The 16022-nt window shown below is 39.3% G+C and overlaps 1 protein-coding gene across 2 annotated transcripts; it reads left to right on the top strand.

Moving 5' to 3' along the window:
• The first annotated feature begins 537 nt into the window (after nucleotides 1-537).
• C2H3orf85 (chromosome 2 C3orf85 homolog) lies at nucleotides 538-15621 on the top strand. Of its 2 annotated transcripts, XM_059388133.1 has the most exons (4): nucleotides 538-592; nucleotides 693-745; nucleotides 13699-13832; nucleotides 15264-15621. In XM_059388133.1, exons 2-4 carry the CDS (start codon nucleotides 697-699, stop codon nucleotides 15351-15353), a joined length of 273 nt encoding a protein of 90 aa, XP_059244116.1. In that variant the 5' UTR covers nucleotides 538-592; nucleotides 693-696; the 3' UTR covers nucleotides 15354-15621. The 2 variants fall into 2 exon arrangements, 1 of the variants encoding a protein (XP_059244116.1); XR_009402195.1 differs by lacking the exon at nucleotides 13699-13832 and having other exon boundaries at nucleotides 561-592; nucleotides 15264-15351.
• Nucleotides 15622-16022: the final 401 nt, after the last annotated feature.

The raw sequence follows: 16022 nt of genomic DNA, 5'->3' as shown, positions 1-16022 counted from the left end.
CGTGGCACACTTGACCATTGGGCACTGGTCACCCATCCTAATTCCCTTGAGATCCTTCTAAATTGTTGTGTCTATCCACAATTTTTACCGTATTGTTATCATAATTCGTGGTCTTGCAATATTTCAATATGCTAAACATTCAGCTGTTAAAGGACAGCTGGGTTGTTTCCACTTCTTGCCTATGGCTAATAAGGCTGCTGTGAAACATTCTTGTGGAAGTTCTTGTAGGAGTGTAAGTTTTCATTTCTCTGCAACAAATGCCCAGTGGTGCAATTGCAGGGTTGGATGGTAATTGCACGCTCAGATTTATAAGAAACTGTCAGACTGTTTTCCAAAGTGACTAGACCAGTTTATATTCCCACCAGCCATGTATGAGTGATTCAGTTTTTCCACCTTTTTTTTTTTTTTTTCACTATATGACATTAGCTTGTATGGATGATAAAATTAGTAAATAAACACATGCCCATATAAGAGCAGCTTGTAAAGAGTCAGCCCAAAAAGTCCAAAGGGTAACAAGGCAGGAGTCATATAAAAAAAAAATCCATCTCCAGCAACGGCCTCTCTGACTCGTCTCAGCTCACAAGGCAGCCAGGTAACACAGCAAATGCTTCACGCTCCTGGAAAGCAGTCGCGGTGCCTAAAGCTTTGCTTGGTGTAAATTAAAATAAATAAACCTTTTCTTTCCAAAACAGGATTATGGCCTATAAAATGCTTCAAGTAGCCCTGTGTTCGACATTGCTTTTAGGTAAGAATCCATTTCTTTTTTATTTATCGTGTCGTTTACAATGATTAGGTGGCAAGATAACCCCTTTTGACTTTTTCAAAGATGAACAAATATGTTTTATCCACAGATCCATTCTAGAACATTGGGAAAACCCAACTATCATGGCATGAGGTGGTTTTGAGCATGTTAGTGTTAATTGCGTGTGATCATTTTATTCCTGATTAGGTATTAACATATTAACATGTCACTATTGCTAGGAAATCTATTTAAGGACTGCCTCCAAAGAAGAGCTCTTATGTCCTTGAACAAAGAAAGATTTCTAATGCCTTTTAAAAACTGTAATACTTACATAGTACCATTATGTGGAGACCTCAAGGTACTTTGAGAGTGTGAATTCATTAACCTTTAGAGCAAGTTATAGCTCAGAGAAGTGGTGTTTTAAAGACAGATCAAGGAAGGTACTGAAGGTCAGATGATTTGCTGCCAAACTGACCCAATAATTCAGTGACTTCTATCTGAATGGAATTGAGAGGTCGTTTGTTTTTCTTGTAACCAAAACTCTAAACACAAAGGTGTGAATTATTTTCACAGTTAAATCTCTACAATTTATAAATTCTTCTGATAAAATGCTTAAATAAGAATAAATTTCTACTTGTATGATCAACTTGAAACCCATGCAAAGAAGATTACATATTTTTCTTGAGGTGCACATGTGCATGCACACACACATACACACAGATCAATAAAAGGATATAGGTATATACCTAAGATATGAATCTAGATATGTGTGTACATACATGTATGTGTGTATAATTAGCCTTTTATTCTTAAGCATATAGATAATTCTAATAAATTTTAATCACCGATGTTATACTTTGCATTTAGGACATGTTTTAAATAAATGAGTTAGACATTTTTAGCCAAGTTATTATTAGGCAATTATCATCAAGGTGTGTGTAATCACACCCAGTTGCAGCCCACATCTCCAGGTGAAGAAAGGGAGGCTGGCTCAGTTTAAGTGAGTGTCTCAGGAGCACACTGTAAGTTGAAGTCGTGGGCTAGTTATAATCCACCAGTTACTGCTTTGCTTTTCCTGCTGAGCCATGCACTTGGCTTCAGAGTGGGTGATGGTGAATTAGCACAAGGTGAAAAGCACTACCTGTGAACATGCAGGGTCAAAAATATTGGGCAAAAAGAAAAAATCACATAAAAAGAAAATGGTCCTGCAAAATGCCTTTTAGGGACTTTCTTAGGAAACAAGTTGGAATTAACTTGAGCTCCAGCTGAGGCACAAATATGTCTGCCTAGAAAGACAACTGGTTTGACTGATTTCGCTTAAAATATAAAGAAATAAGATTATGTGGTTAAAGTTTCATGAAATAAGTTGAGAATTAGAAACTAAGGACAGGGGCACCTGGGTGGCTCAGTGGGTTAAAGCCTCTACCTTCGGCTCAGGTCATGATCCCACGGTCCTGGAATCGAGCCCCACATCGGGCTCTCTGCTCACCAGGGAGCCTGCTTCCTCCTCTCTCTCTGCCTGCCTCTCTGCCTACTTGTGATCTCTGTCTGTCAAATAAATAAATAAAATCTTTAAAAAAAAAAAGAAAGAAAGAAACTAAGGACATAGGAACATTGACACGGTGGGGTTAGCCCTTCAGATCTCAGGAAAGAAGACTACAGAGTGTAGGCTGAGTACACTGAAGTCTTTAGAATCAGATTCATGTGTTACACGGATAATTCGTTTCACTGACATTTTCCAAATCACACAGCTCTCAAGTAGGAAATTGTAGCTTGAACCAATCCTCTTCCCTTCTTCTTTCCCTCCTCCCATTTTTCATTTAAGAATGTAGCTTATTCATCTGCCCTTCCCTGGAGCCCTCTATGTAGCATAAGAAAACATCCATCTTTAAAGTTTGTCTTTATATTTAAAAAAAGTTCTCTCGGGACGCCTGGGTGGCTCAGTAGGTTAAGCGGCTGCCTTCAGCTCAGGTCATGATCCCAGCGTCCTGGGATCAAGTCCCACATCGGGCTCCTTGCTCGGCAGGGAGCCTGCTTCTCCCTCTGCCTCTGCCTGCCATTCTGTCTGCCTGTGCTCGCTCTCTCTGACAAATAAATAAAAATCTTAAAAAAAAAAAAAATCTTTAAAAAAAAAAAAAGTTCTCTCTGTTACAGAACGGAAGTTTTACTTTTTTGTCTAGAACTTAATTTGAAGTAAATAGGGAAAAGATCTCATTATCCATTTTCCTAATGGGAATGCCTAAGCCAAAAATGATGAAGAACCTTCCCCCAAGTAATTACATTTATGAGCACAGTCCTCAAATCATTTATTGATTTTCTTAAAATAGTAATTTATACACATTGGAACTCATTTCCTGGTCAGAGTATTAGAAGTGCAAGTGTCATGATTTGATTAAAAAACAAAACAAAAAACCCTGTTTTCAGCATTTAGGTCAAGAACTGCCTTCTCCTATAATAAACCCAGCAAATATGAATACTACTCTTTTAAGTCTTCGTTATGGGGGGAGGGGCTTTCCATATGTTACCATAGGTCAACTCTCATAATCACTGTGCAAGTATCATGATTTTTATTGTACAAGGGAATTTAGGCTTAGAGAAGTTAAATGATTAAGCTACACAGTTAATTCATGGTGGATGCCAGATTCACGTGCAAGTTCTATCTCCAGCTCTTCTGAGAACAATATCTTTCTTTCTACTACGCAAACTGTCCACACTGGCACTGCTGTGCTAGATATGGAACATGTAGCAATGGGATACACAAAGGAGCACACAGCAAGAACACCTCCAGAGAAAGGAACAAGGCCAGTATCACAGCATTGGTTTTACAAGAACAGGCCAGGAGTAAGGGAGCTGGGTGACTCCATGTGAGTAAACAGAACCAAACTAAGAAATAAGCAGAGGCTTTCTATGACAGCTTCTAGTTGTGGGTGAGGATAGAGAGAAGTTCTAAACTTGTATGTTTCACCTCCAGAAGGCACTCCTCAGAATCAAACGGCCCCATTTCACACAAAGAAAATATATGGAAATAGAGGTATTTGGAAATTATTTCACAAAGTAAATAAACCGGTCCTTAAAGTTGACCCATAGTGGGACAATATGAAGGTTCATGCCATATTATTAACCTGCAATCAGATCACATGAAGTCCAAGTATGTCTTCTGGTTTTAGACAGGGGAAGCAAACTGCATTTCACCCCTTTCTCTAGCATTGTTCCTGCTCTTACTTTTCACTCCACGCCTAGTAACCACAAGCGATTTGTCTTGAAGGTTTTTGGTTGGTTGCTTTGGTTTGGGTTTTTTAGATAAGAGCTCTTAAGCTTACATTTTCTTCCCCTTGACTGAGTCAGCCCCTCCAATCCCTCCATGTTTGCTTTCTGTACAATCTATAGAAGGAATGGCTCTTCTCAGTCATCCGGCCACACCCCTCTCCACCACCACCATCCTGTTCTTTGGAGAGTCCTTATTTCTGGATATGGTTTTAGTTTATTTTATAAGAACTTCTACTTAATTTTATCTACTCACTTTGGCTTAAGATTGATTGATGCTCTCAAAAAAATAAGTAGTAAGAATAAACTGGGAAATATCTAGGTTAGAGAAAAATATCATGGCCTATAACTAGATTCGTTGGGCACTCTGAGTGTTGCAGGAGAACCATCTACTTTCCTGTCCACATGGTGTCATTTGTCATGGCACTAAAGTTGGAAGACCTGTCAACACACACAGGTAATGACCCAGAAGGGGTTACTATTGAATCATATAAAACATTGCCTCTCGTGAGTTACAAATTTCTCTCTCTACAAAATCAGAAGCTAATAAAAGATCTGCCAGCTCCAAAGTGTGCCCCAGGGAATTACATGGTAGTGCATGTGAGCATGTATGTGGGTGTATGTTAGCATGCTGAGAGCAGGTTAAAACAAATTGAACTTAAATTCGAGTAATACTAGTTCCTGTTTACTTTGTGAAGTACTCAACACGCCAGCAACTATAACGTCAATGAAGCCAAAGTTCCCTGAGTTGAAAGTTCATTTACGAAAGCATTTCATTAACAGTTTACTAAGATGATGGGGCTTGGGAGTTTGTCCTGAAGTTCAGGGTCTCTTTCTTTTTTCCAGCTGACTTCCATTGACTTCCTGCCCTCTTTTTACTTCCCTGTTTCCTTTTTCCACAGCTTTTCACCTTTTTAACTTTTGTTTTTGTAACTTCCCTTATTTTGTCTCTGCTTCCTTTGACTAATTTTCCTGATTTCTCCCTTCTCTTTTTCTTCAAACCCAATTTCTTCTCATTCTGTCTCTCATTAACATTTATCTGAATTGCAGCAAAGTGAGAGAATCTATGATACTAAATAAAACTCTTCTGTCTTCCATCATAAATTTTTGAATCAGTGACCAAAATTTAGAGTAGGAAGAAAAAAATAACTATTTCATATTTTATAACAAAAATTACTTACTTAATGCAGAGAATAAAATACTCAACCTTAAAGATTTTATTTATTTCAGAGAGAGAGAAAGAGAGAGCACCAGCTGGGTGAGGGGCAGCGGGAGAAGCAGGCTCTCCACTGAGCAGAAAGCCCGAAGTGGGGCTCGATTCCAGGACCCTGAGATCATGACCTGAGCCGAAGGCAGAGGCTTTAACTAACTGAGCCACCCAGACACCCTAAAATATTCAACTTTAAACATACAAACCTACCATGAGTATTTTAATTACTCACAAAGTTATAACATTTCTCCTTCACTTAGATCTTTACATTTCTCCTACACTTATATCTTTGAAATTTTTTTTTTTATTATGATTATGTTTTTATTAGAAACAAAGACACTAAGCTTGCCCTATGGAGTTTGCAATTTACAAAGCTTTTACAAAGCTTTCGTTCACTTTTGCAACAGAAATAATGATGTCATCAGCTCTCTCTTCATACATTAGTTCACATATCCATCCAATACATTCAATTGAACACCCAGGTATGCCACTACTGACCTTGACATAACATATTTAGAACATAATGACTATAAGGGCAGGGGTGGCTCAGTTGGTTAAGTGTTATATCTCAGGGTCCAGAGATCAAGCCCCAAGTGAGGCCTGTGCTGGGCGTGGAGCCTGCTTAAGATTCTCTCCCTGTGCCCTTCTGCCCCACTCTCATGCTCGAAGAAAAAATAATAATAAAAATAATTTTTAAAAAGAACATAATGGATACATTTTCTCTGCCCAGATCTCTTCACATGGTTAGTTCCCCCTAGTCATTCAAATCTCTGTTTATAAACATATATTTTTATCCCCAGGGGTACAGGTCTGTGAATCACCAGGTTTACACACTTCACAGCGCTCACCAAATCACATACCCTCCCCAATGTCCATAATCCCACCCCCTTCTCCCAAATACAAGATGGCTGTATAGACTGTTCTCCTGATCCTCTTTTGTTCTTAATTCCTAGTGAACATTTAGTCTTTGGTTTAATACTTAATCTATGTGTCTGGGCAGTTACTTCATCATTTTTCTAAAGACATAAACATTTTAAGGGAAGGGACTAAGACTCGGGCCAATAAAAATAGTAAATAATAAATGTTATTCTTTCATTGCTTATGCTGAGTGCTAAGTGCTTTGCTTTCAGCATCCTATTTCTGAGTATTTTGGAACTTGTGGCAGGATTGTCATGCATATTCTCCAACTTGGCATCAGGCTTCAGGTACCACTGCAGAAAGCAGTATCACCCAGCCTCTAAGGGAATAGCTAGCTGTGGTCCAATCTACGGATTTGTTGGGTATTTCTGAGAAGTCACAGCTTGTTGTCCAGGAACGACAAGCTCCTGCTGGTTGGAGCACCCTGTCTGTGCTGTATTTTTTTGTTTCCCTGTTTCTTATGGATGCTTTGAGACAACAGACCTGTTGGATTGTCTGTGCCACCTTTGGATACATAGAACTCTATCCCCTGCCCCTGCCTGCAACCACTTCAGGCCTGCTTTCAATAAAGTTGAAAAATAAACCAAAGATGAGCATGGAAGACAATCAATTCCCTTTATTACTGAGAAAGACGAATTTGGAAGATAGAACATAGATAAGAAATAAAGGGCCTGGGTGTTAGAGAGGAGAAAGGAGTTGGGGTAAATTGGAAGGGGAGGTGAATCATAAGAGACTATGGACTCTGAAAAACAATCTGAGGGGTTTGAAGTGGTGGGGGTGTGGGAGGTTGGGGTACCAGGTGGTGGGTATTATAGAGGGCACAGATTGTATTGAGCACTGGGTGTGGTGAAAAAATAATGAATACTGTTTTTCTGAAAATAAATAAATTGAAAAAATTTTTTAAAAAAAGAAAAAAAAGAAAGGGCCTCATGATTAGACCCCAGGATTTGGCAAATTTCATATCAACTTGCAGGCTGCAGAACCAGAAGAGAAAACGTGATCTCAGAAGGCAGCTAACTCTCAGGGGGAAGAAGGAAGAGCTAGCTGGACATGCCAAGTGATGCCTCTTGGACTTACCAGTTGCATGGCAGCATTGTCCCTTCTGAGAGGCAGAGGCTACAAAGGGGAGAAGGGTGGCCTGAGGTGACTTCAAATGAGCTCCCTCTGCAGGGAAGAAAACAGGACTCTGCCATCAGGCTCCATCCTTCAGTTCTATATCGTGCATTTTACATCAGGCTTTCTGATCTTTTTAGCATGTAGGTTCCTACCCCAAAGATCATCTTCATGGTCATATGCACAGTATGAAGACTATTCAGTTATTTGTCCACTATCACATTTAAAGACTCTTTTTCAGCCTTCCCTGGGTGATGGCAAAATAGGGAATCCTTCCATTTCTAACTGTACAGCTAATGTCACCAGCATACAGCTCCTCAGCCTGGGATGGGCACCCATCTCTGTGCATAAATGAATACATTTTTATTTGTACTGCTTTAATTATTGACTAGGTCTACCTTGACTTCTCTTTCACTTATTTCTGTCTATCTCAGTGCTGAATTTCTTAGCATGTAAGCTCCCTAAGCAGCACTAGGAGCTGTACCCACTTAGCATATTCTATATGCTTCTGATGCCCTAATAGCATGCAGAGAAAGTAAGTTTCAATTAATGACCTACTGGTTATGAATACATTCCAGTTAAAAATGTTAGAGCTGAAAGAGATCTTAGTTGGCTTCATACAATCAGGCCCCATTTTACAGAACAGGAAATGGAGGGACAGAGGCAACCAACAAATGATACAACTAATCACTGCCAGGGCTAGGATAAGACTCCCCATCTCTATCCTTCTTGGCTTGTGTGGCAAGAGCTGTGCTCTCCAATATCTCCATACTCTGAAGTGTCTGCCTTATTTCAATGGTACAGAATTTTCTGCAGAGGATATTTGAGACATGTTTAGATAGCAGAACTAAGCTTGACAGATCCTATTAAAACTGCTATGATATGGGATGAAAGGAAGGAGGGTGTGTAGGGAATTGGAAAGAAAAAGAAGATATTTTTATAGCTTATGATTTGAAAGTTTAAAAAAGGCATTAACCTGGCTGATACTGCTTACATTAAAAAAAAATTAAAAACCAACAATGTAATAAAACTCAGGGTTCAGTTTTCAAGCCCCAGCAGTATTATAGAGGCTTACAAACACAAACTGTGATCTTGCTCTCATCAACTTTCAAGGTTGATCAGGCAGAATGAAAAAGGGAGGAGAAATTTCTCAAGCAGAGAGGATAATAGCATGCCCTTCTGTATTACTTGCATTTTATTTCCGGCTCTGCCAATGACTTACGGCATGACCTTGAGTGAGTCATTTCATCTCTGTGTGTCAATTTTCTCATTTGTAAAGTAGGATAATAAATACTACTTTCTGTCTCTCTTGTGGGTGATGCTATTATCACTATCAATTAATATTTATTGGATGTCTGTTGGGTGCATAAAGCTGAGGTAGGTGCTTTGTTCAGGGGCAAGGGTGGGGCCGTGGGGGACATTGTATCACTGAAACATCTTCCATGAGCAAAAAGAGAGAAGATTTACAAAAGATAGAATTATTAGAGCTTAAAATAGCTATTGTTTATATTTTAAAGCTTCTCTGCCAAGATTTATGTAATAGCATTTTTTTTTCCCCTCAGTGATTAGACAAGGCACCAGGACAATCATGGTGAAAAATATTGGTTTTACTTTTGGAAGATTTCAAGTAACACTATCTTAAGTGGTTAATGTGTACTTGTAAATTATATCTTAAGCATAATTTATGTAGAAACATTTATTAAAGGGGTGCCTGGGTGGCCGGTAGGTTAAGCGACCAACTCAGCTGATTTCAGCTTAGGTAGTGATCTCAGGTCATGGGACTAAACTTCTGTGTCAGGCTCTGCGCTAAGTGGGGAGTCTGCTTGGGCTCCTCTCTCCCTCTCCCTCTGTACCTCCGCCTGCTCAGATTCTCTTGCTCTCTCTCTCAAATAAATAAACCTTTAAAAAAAAGAGAGAGAGAAACACTGATTAGATATTGATGCTTGATCTCCTTTGCCTAAATAATCTCTTTGCTTTGAAAACCTCTCACTCCTTTTATTTTTAAACAGAAAAGCGTTTAAAAGTGTTAACACTGTGACACCTTTTCTTCAAAGAGAATGAAGAGAAATCTGAGAAGTCACCTATGAACATATCTCAGTTAAAACCAGAACTTCAGTGCTTGGTCAGTCCACACCAGTGAGCCCAAACTAATGAGTTCCCCGTTCTGTTCCAGTCAGTCCTGTTTTCCCACACCTGGTGTCACTCACCTGATTCAGGCCCTAGTTGTCTGTCCTCTGGACTACTAGAAGAGGCTCCAACCTCTCTCTCTCAGTCTCTCTCCTTTTTACCCTCTGCCTTCCAACACCACTGACAAAGGAGTTTCCAAAAGTATCTGTGAATGGGTAAATAAAATGTTGGCATATATGTACAAAATATTATTTGGTCTTAAAAAAGAATGCAATGTTGATATATGCCTCAACATGTAAACCTTAAAGATACTAAGTGAAATAAATCAGGCACAAAGGGACAAATACTGCATGACTCCTCTTAGATGAGGTACCTACAATAAGCAAATGCAGAGAGACAGGAAGCTAATGGTGGTGACCAAGGGCTGGAGGCCAGAGTAATGGAAATTGTTAGGCAGTACTGAGTTTCTGTTTGGGAGGATGAAAAAATTCTTGAGATGGTGGTGATGATTGTACAACTGTGAATGTAGTTGATGCCACTGATTTGTACAATTAAAAATGGTTAAAATTTAGGAGAGGGGGGTGAGGTTATGGACATTGGGGAGGGTATGTGCTATGGTGAGTGCTGTGAAGTGTGTGAACCTGGCGATTCACAGACCTGTACCCCTGGGGGTAAAAATGTATGTTTATAAAAAATAAAAATTTTTTTAAAAAATTATTAAAATAGCTTTACATTATGCATATTTTAATTATAATCAAACAAAAAATTTTTAAATAAATCTGGTCTTATCATTTTCTTGTTCAGAAATTTTAATGGGGGCGCCTTCATGGCTCAGTGGGTTAAGCCTCTGCCTTCAGCTGAGGTCATGATCTAGGGGTCCTGGGATCAAGCCCCACATCAGGCTCTCTGCTCAGCAAGGAGCCTGTTTCCCCCTCTCTCTCTCTGCCTGCCTCTCTGCCTACTTGTGATCTCTGTCAAATAAATAAATAAAATCTTAAAAAAAAAAAAGAACTATTAATGATCTGAAGAATAAAGTCTAAACTCCTTGGTATGACAGTAGTGATCCTCTGACATTCTGAGCACATCCACTCCTTAGCCCTCATTGGCAAAGTGAGGGTCCCCGAACCTGAGACTTAACTTTGCTCCTCTGTTCCTTGGGTCTCCAGTCTTCTTCAGCCTGGACTACATGCTCTTTGCTTCTGCTCCCTTCTTCCTAACTGTGGAAACATTCCATAACCCAGGAAGCTCAACTCAAAACCAATTTCTCTGTGATCCCTCCATGCCAATATCAGAATCAATCACTCCTATGGCACCTGGGTGGCTCAGTGGATTAAAGCCTCTGCCTTCAGCTCAGGTCATGATCCCACGGTCTGGGATCGAGACCCGAATCAGGCTCTCTGCTCGGCAGGGAGCTTGCTTCCTCTTCTCTCTCTGCCTGCCTCTCTGCCTGCTTGTGATCTCTGTCTGTCAAATAAATAAATAAAATCTTCAAAAAAAAAAAAAAAGAATTAATCACTCCCCCTTCAAATGGTCTGGTCACAGTATGCTTCCTTATAATTATGAGCTCTGAATGTAATGGGAGTTTCTTGTTTTTTGTTTCTCTTTCTATGAAATGATGACTATCAGAACAAGGATGAGGGTGAGGTGAGTGGAGATCTTATGGCACAAAACTTGTGTAAGCTTGACAGCTGGTTTCTTCTATTTGTGGACTTACTTGCTTTATCTGTGTCTCAGCTCTGGTGATTAGCAGTTTAAGCTGACATCAACAGGCATTCATAATGCAGCATATTAGTTATCTACCATGACCTAACAATATCCCCAAACAGTAGTGACTTAGGACATATTTTACAGTTTCTGAGGAATTTGGGAGTGGCTTAAGTCAATAATTCTGACTCAGGAACTCTCATGAGATTATAGTATAGATGTCGGTGAGGGCTGTTATGATCTGAAGGCTCAACTGGGATGAAAGCATCAGGTTCCCAGGTGGTTCATTTGCGTGGCTGTTGATGGGACGCTTCAGTTCCTTGAGAGATGGGCCTCTCTTCACAGCTACTTGAGCGTCTTCAGAACATGGCAGCTGTCTTCCATTAGAGCAAGTGATCCAAGAAAGGTGTGAGGCAGAAGCTCTAATACCTTTTATGTGCTAGCCAGAGAAAGTACACACTGTCATTTCCACAGTATCCTGTGATTACACGGTCCACACTCCTAAATGAAGGAAGACCACAGAGGATCTGGATATCAAGAAGGGAGTGGTCTTTGGGGGACATCTTAGAGGATGGCTTCCACAGAAATGCTGGCTTTATTGTACTGAATCAGACGACCTAGAAGCAGGCCAATATTACTTCTAGCATCTGTTACTAATATCTACTGAAAAGTTGACTTTTGTCTTTTATTTTTAAATCATGAATAACTAAAATTGCTAACTTCCTATTAATAGAGAATGTGAGTCCTTTTTCTACCTTCATCACTAGTAGTAGTTTGCACTAGAGGCAGCCTGATTGATGTGTGGTATCCACAGAGATTGTCACTTTCAATAGGTAGGCAGTTAGAACTAGAGCTTAGTGAGGTAACAAATTTAACTGGACATAATAGGGGTAATAACTAAAATCCTGCTTAGTGCTCAAGGTCAAGCTTGGAAAAGCATGAGATTATAACGAATGTGTAAGTAATGATTGTCTCTTTTCTATAAATGCATAAGGCTTTTTAAATTATTATTACTTTTTTTTTGGCACCAAGGATTTCTATCTCTTAGACATAATGTTGCACGATGCCTTTAAAGGGAGAATTCCACCTCCCCTTCCAACTAGCTAGGTGGCCTTGAACATATTATTTAACTTTTCTCTGAGGTAGTTACCTTGTCTGCAAAATGAGGTGACAGACAGGTGCTACTTCTTAGGTTTGTTGTATTAAATAAGGTAATTCAGGTGAAGTATTTTTTAGTGCAATGCTCAGTGAATGTTAACTATCATTATTATTTGTGTGTGACATCAATACACACACACACACGCATGCACAAATAATCTAGCTACCTTTAACCATTGTCTTCAGACATTCGTTTTAAGGATTCCCAGTCCCACATTACTTCTCCAGCTTAAAATGTAAAGTTTTGTTCCTTCTCCTATGCTGCTAAATTTAATCTTTTCTTTAAGGGATAGGTTCAGCAATTTTCCTGACCATGAAAATGTCTGCTTGTTGATGATTCATAGACTTGTATGCCTGGGGCAAATAATACATTGTATGTTAATAAAATTTTTTAAAAAGAAAGAAAAAAGAAAATGTCTGCTCATGCCCCAGAGCCTCAAAGCTCAATAACGACACCTTTTCCTAAACTCCCTTAGCACAACCAAATCCTATGTTGCCTTGTTTTATTTTTAATCTTGGACCCCCTCATACCCCTCCCCTACAGAGGAGAGGTTTCATATCTTAGAGTTCACTATAACTCTGGTCAATAGAGTCCTGTTATGATGAGGCTGTAGAATACCCAACATAACATTTGTAATAAATGCTTCTTTATCACAAGCAATGAACAGATCATATTGTTACCACAAATGGGTCAGGAGTATGTTCTTTCTTGATTTGATTCAAATTACAACTCTGAATGTGACTGTGTTTTATTTAGAAATGAAAATACCATCTAGACTGTTAAAATTCATGATACTAAAAATGTCTGGATTTTTAAAAACAATCATCTTTTTTTTTTTCCTTAATCCTATACTGGGAAGGAGTATAAAATGCAAAGTTCTTCAATTCAGTGATAGATCTATCAATATTCAAGTTTAAACCACAGTGCCAGATTTGGAAGCAGTCTACTTCAAACTGAAATATATGTCCTCTTTTGGAAGGCTATGATAGGAAGAGTAAGATTGTTGACTGCCTGGTTTGAGCCAGACGGTTTAAAGCATTAGTATACCCAACTCTTACGGTAATCCTATGTTACTGTGTTACTCTGTTATTATTATACCTTTTTACATACAAGAAATCTGCAGCCTGGAGAAATTAAGCAACTTCTCCAGAAAACTGATAGAGCTTGAATTTGAATCCAGGCCTGTGGGGTCCCAAGCAGGTACAGAAGGCTATAAAAATCTTTTCCATCCAGCACACACTTTCATGCTATGCTATATTCAGGACACCAGAGGGTGGTGATAGCGCAGTGAGGGGGGAAGGCTGAAGGGCAGTCATCTCCCTTGGCACATACCTTTTTCAGGGCTCCCTTCTCAGACCCCCAACCTCCCAAAGGTCACAGCTGTGTCTCTTTAAGAAGAAAAACATTGAGATGTAAACTACTGCCCTAAAAGATGCTGTGCTCTTGGACTCTGAATTACAGGAGCATTGGGAGTGCCATTTTTGTTGGAGGACCCAGCAAACCAGTTCCTACATCTCAAAAGACATATATATTTGCAGGATTACTGGGACCCAGATCGGAATCCTAATACATGGGGCAACATGCTGGCTGACCAGGTATTTGCATTAGAAATAATGCATCCTCTATCTGGCTGAATAGGTACTGCAACAGTAGGCATCAACACACCACCAGCCCAACCCATGGTTTTTTTTTTTTTCCTCTCGAGTCACCCTGAGTTATGCCTGCCCTTTCCTTCCCATAAAGTGCCTTTTGTCTAGTAAACTCCACCTCTTCCTTCAAGACTAAAATCAAACGTTCCCTCCTTTTTGAAGCCTTCCCCTTCTTTCCTGGGTCCTCCAACAAAGGAGGACCTTTGTCCTTCTTCCTTTTCTCCCCTTTGCATGACATTCACATGTGAATAGCTCTCCAAGTGTCATATTGAAATCAGTTGCCTGTGCACCCAACCTCCCTTACCTAGGCTACAGAAGTAACATGCACATCTTATCCATCAAGGTCATTTTTCTCAGGAACTGTCAAAATGACTGTTCCTCAGTCAAATTTCAGAAGATTACTGCATGTCAGAGTGGGTGGATTGAATGGATCATGGTCACATTTTAGATCCTTTTCAGTTATTCAACAGCTTATTTTCCTCTGGGAAAATTATACAAACCTTTAATGTCATTCCTTCATTTGCTTGCCTTTTGTACACTTTTCTATTCATTTGGAAGTCTCCCTCCAAGAGAAATAAAGAAGAATGTGCTGTGCCAGTTTTATTCCAGGTTTACTTTTTTGATAGAAAAAACTCCAGGCCAAATAAAATTGCTGAATTGTCTGAGGATTTCAATTATTCATGATTTCCCTCTTAAAATTTAATAATTTAGAAAACAAAAATGTATAACAAATTAATTAATCCCTTCATTTGTTTGTCCTCTTTCTCTCTACACATGTATCAGGCTCTATCACCAGAGGATTGTATAAAGTCATTAAAAAAAAAAAAACGAAATGGAATGTCCTTGTTTTTCTGGGGCCTGGGTCCTATCCTTATTCTGCCTGGTTGAGTTTTTACTGGTCTACCAGGATTGGCTCGTTTCTGGTTAGCATTTGCTGATGAAAACCACCAGCTTGAATAATGCATTGAGCTTTATGCATGTTTTTCTTCAATAGGCATCATTTAGAGTTATTAAAACCAGACATTTGTTTATTTGACAAATTAAATATTACATAAGCAGATAGACTGTGTCTTCTTTATGGAACACTAAAATTTTCAGGTATACTCCTGCCTCTAATTGTAAACCAGTGCTATGATCCAGTGACAGATACTATAATGTAACAGGACACTGCCACATTGGTTCATATAGTGACCCCAAAATACCATAAAACATTTAAGCATTGAAATATACAGGTCACTAAAAGTATGTTAACCAAACCTTGCTGGTTTGTTTACTTCTCTTAGTCTTTTAGGACTATCTGTACAATAACCTAAAAAACTGATAAAACATGTGCTCTCCATACTCAGAGATCATGATTTGAGGTTTCTTTTGTTGCAGGTTCATGAAACATGGACTACTCTGAAAACAACAGCACAGTATTATCTGAATGTGAATACCTTTACTTCTGACATATCCACTACCCAATAAATGTGCTTTGATGATTAAACCAGGAGAGCAAAAACAGCGGGAGTCAACATGGCAATGGACCCAAAACATGGGCTTTGGAGACCTGGAGGCACATCCATGCCACTTATAAGATTATTTAATATGTCTGTCTCGTGGAGCTGTTTAAAGGAGTAAATATGAAAACCCAAGTGGAGGCTTAGAATTGGAAGTTCTCTATAAATTGTAGCTCTTAAAATGAGAAATCAAAAACAAAAAATAAGTGTCATTAAAACTCACTGCTGATAGCTCACTTTCTATTGCCTGCTTTTTGAAAGCGCTCACTTTTTTTTTTTTTAAGATTTTATTTATTTATTTGACAGACAGAGATTACAAGTAGGCAGAGAGGCAGGCAGAGAGAGAGAGGCACTTCCTGAGCAGAGAGCTGAGCAGAGAGCCCGATGCGGTGGCGATCCCAGGATCCTGGGATCATGACCTGAGCCAAAGGCAGAGGCTTTAACCCACTGAGCCACCCAGGCACCCCGAAAGCGCTCACTTTTTAATTAAAGGAAGAGGAAGCTCTCAAATCGAGTTGGTCCTCTCCTTTTTTCCAATACTTTTCACTTTTTAAAGCCAGCCTATTTTAAGATCGTGCTTTTGAAATGTTTCTAACAAAGGTGTATTGCTGAGGGCAGTAGAGAATACTATCTGAAC

Source organism: Mustela nigripes, chromosome 2, assembly GCF_022355385.1.
Source record: "Mustela nigripes isolate SB6536 chromosome 2, MUSNIG.SB6536, whole genome shotgun sequence".
Taxonomy (NCBI): domain Eukaryota; kingdom Metazoa; phylum Chordata; class Mammalia; order Carnivora; family Mustelidae; genus Mustela; species Mustela nigripes.
The sequence above is the reverse complement of the archived record's forward strand: the minus strand, read 5'-3'. Positions and strand labels throughout refer to the sequence as shown.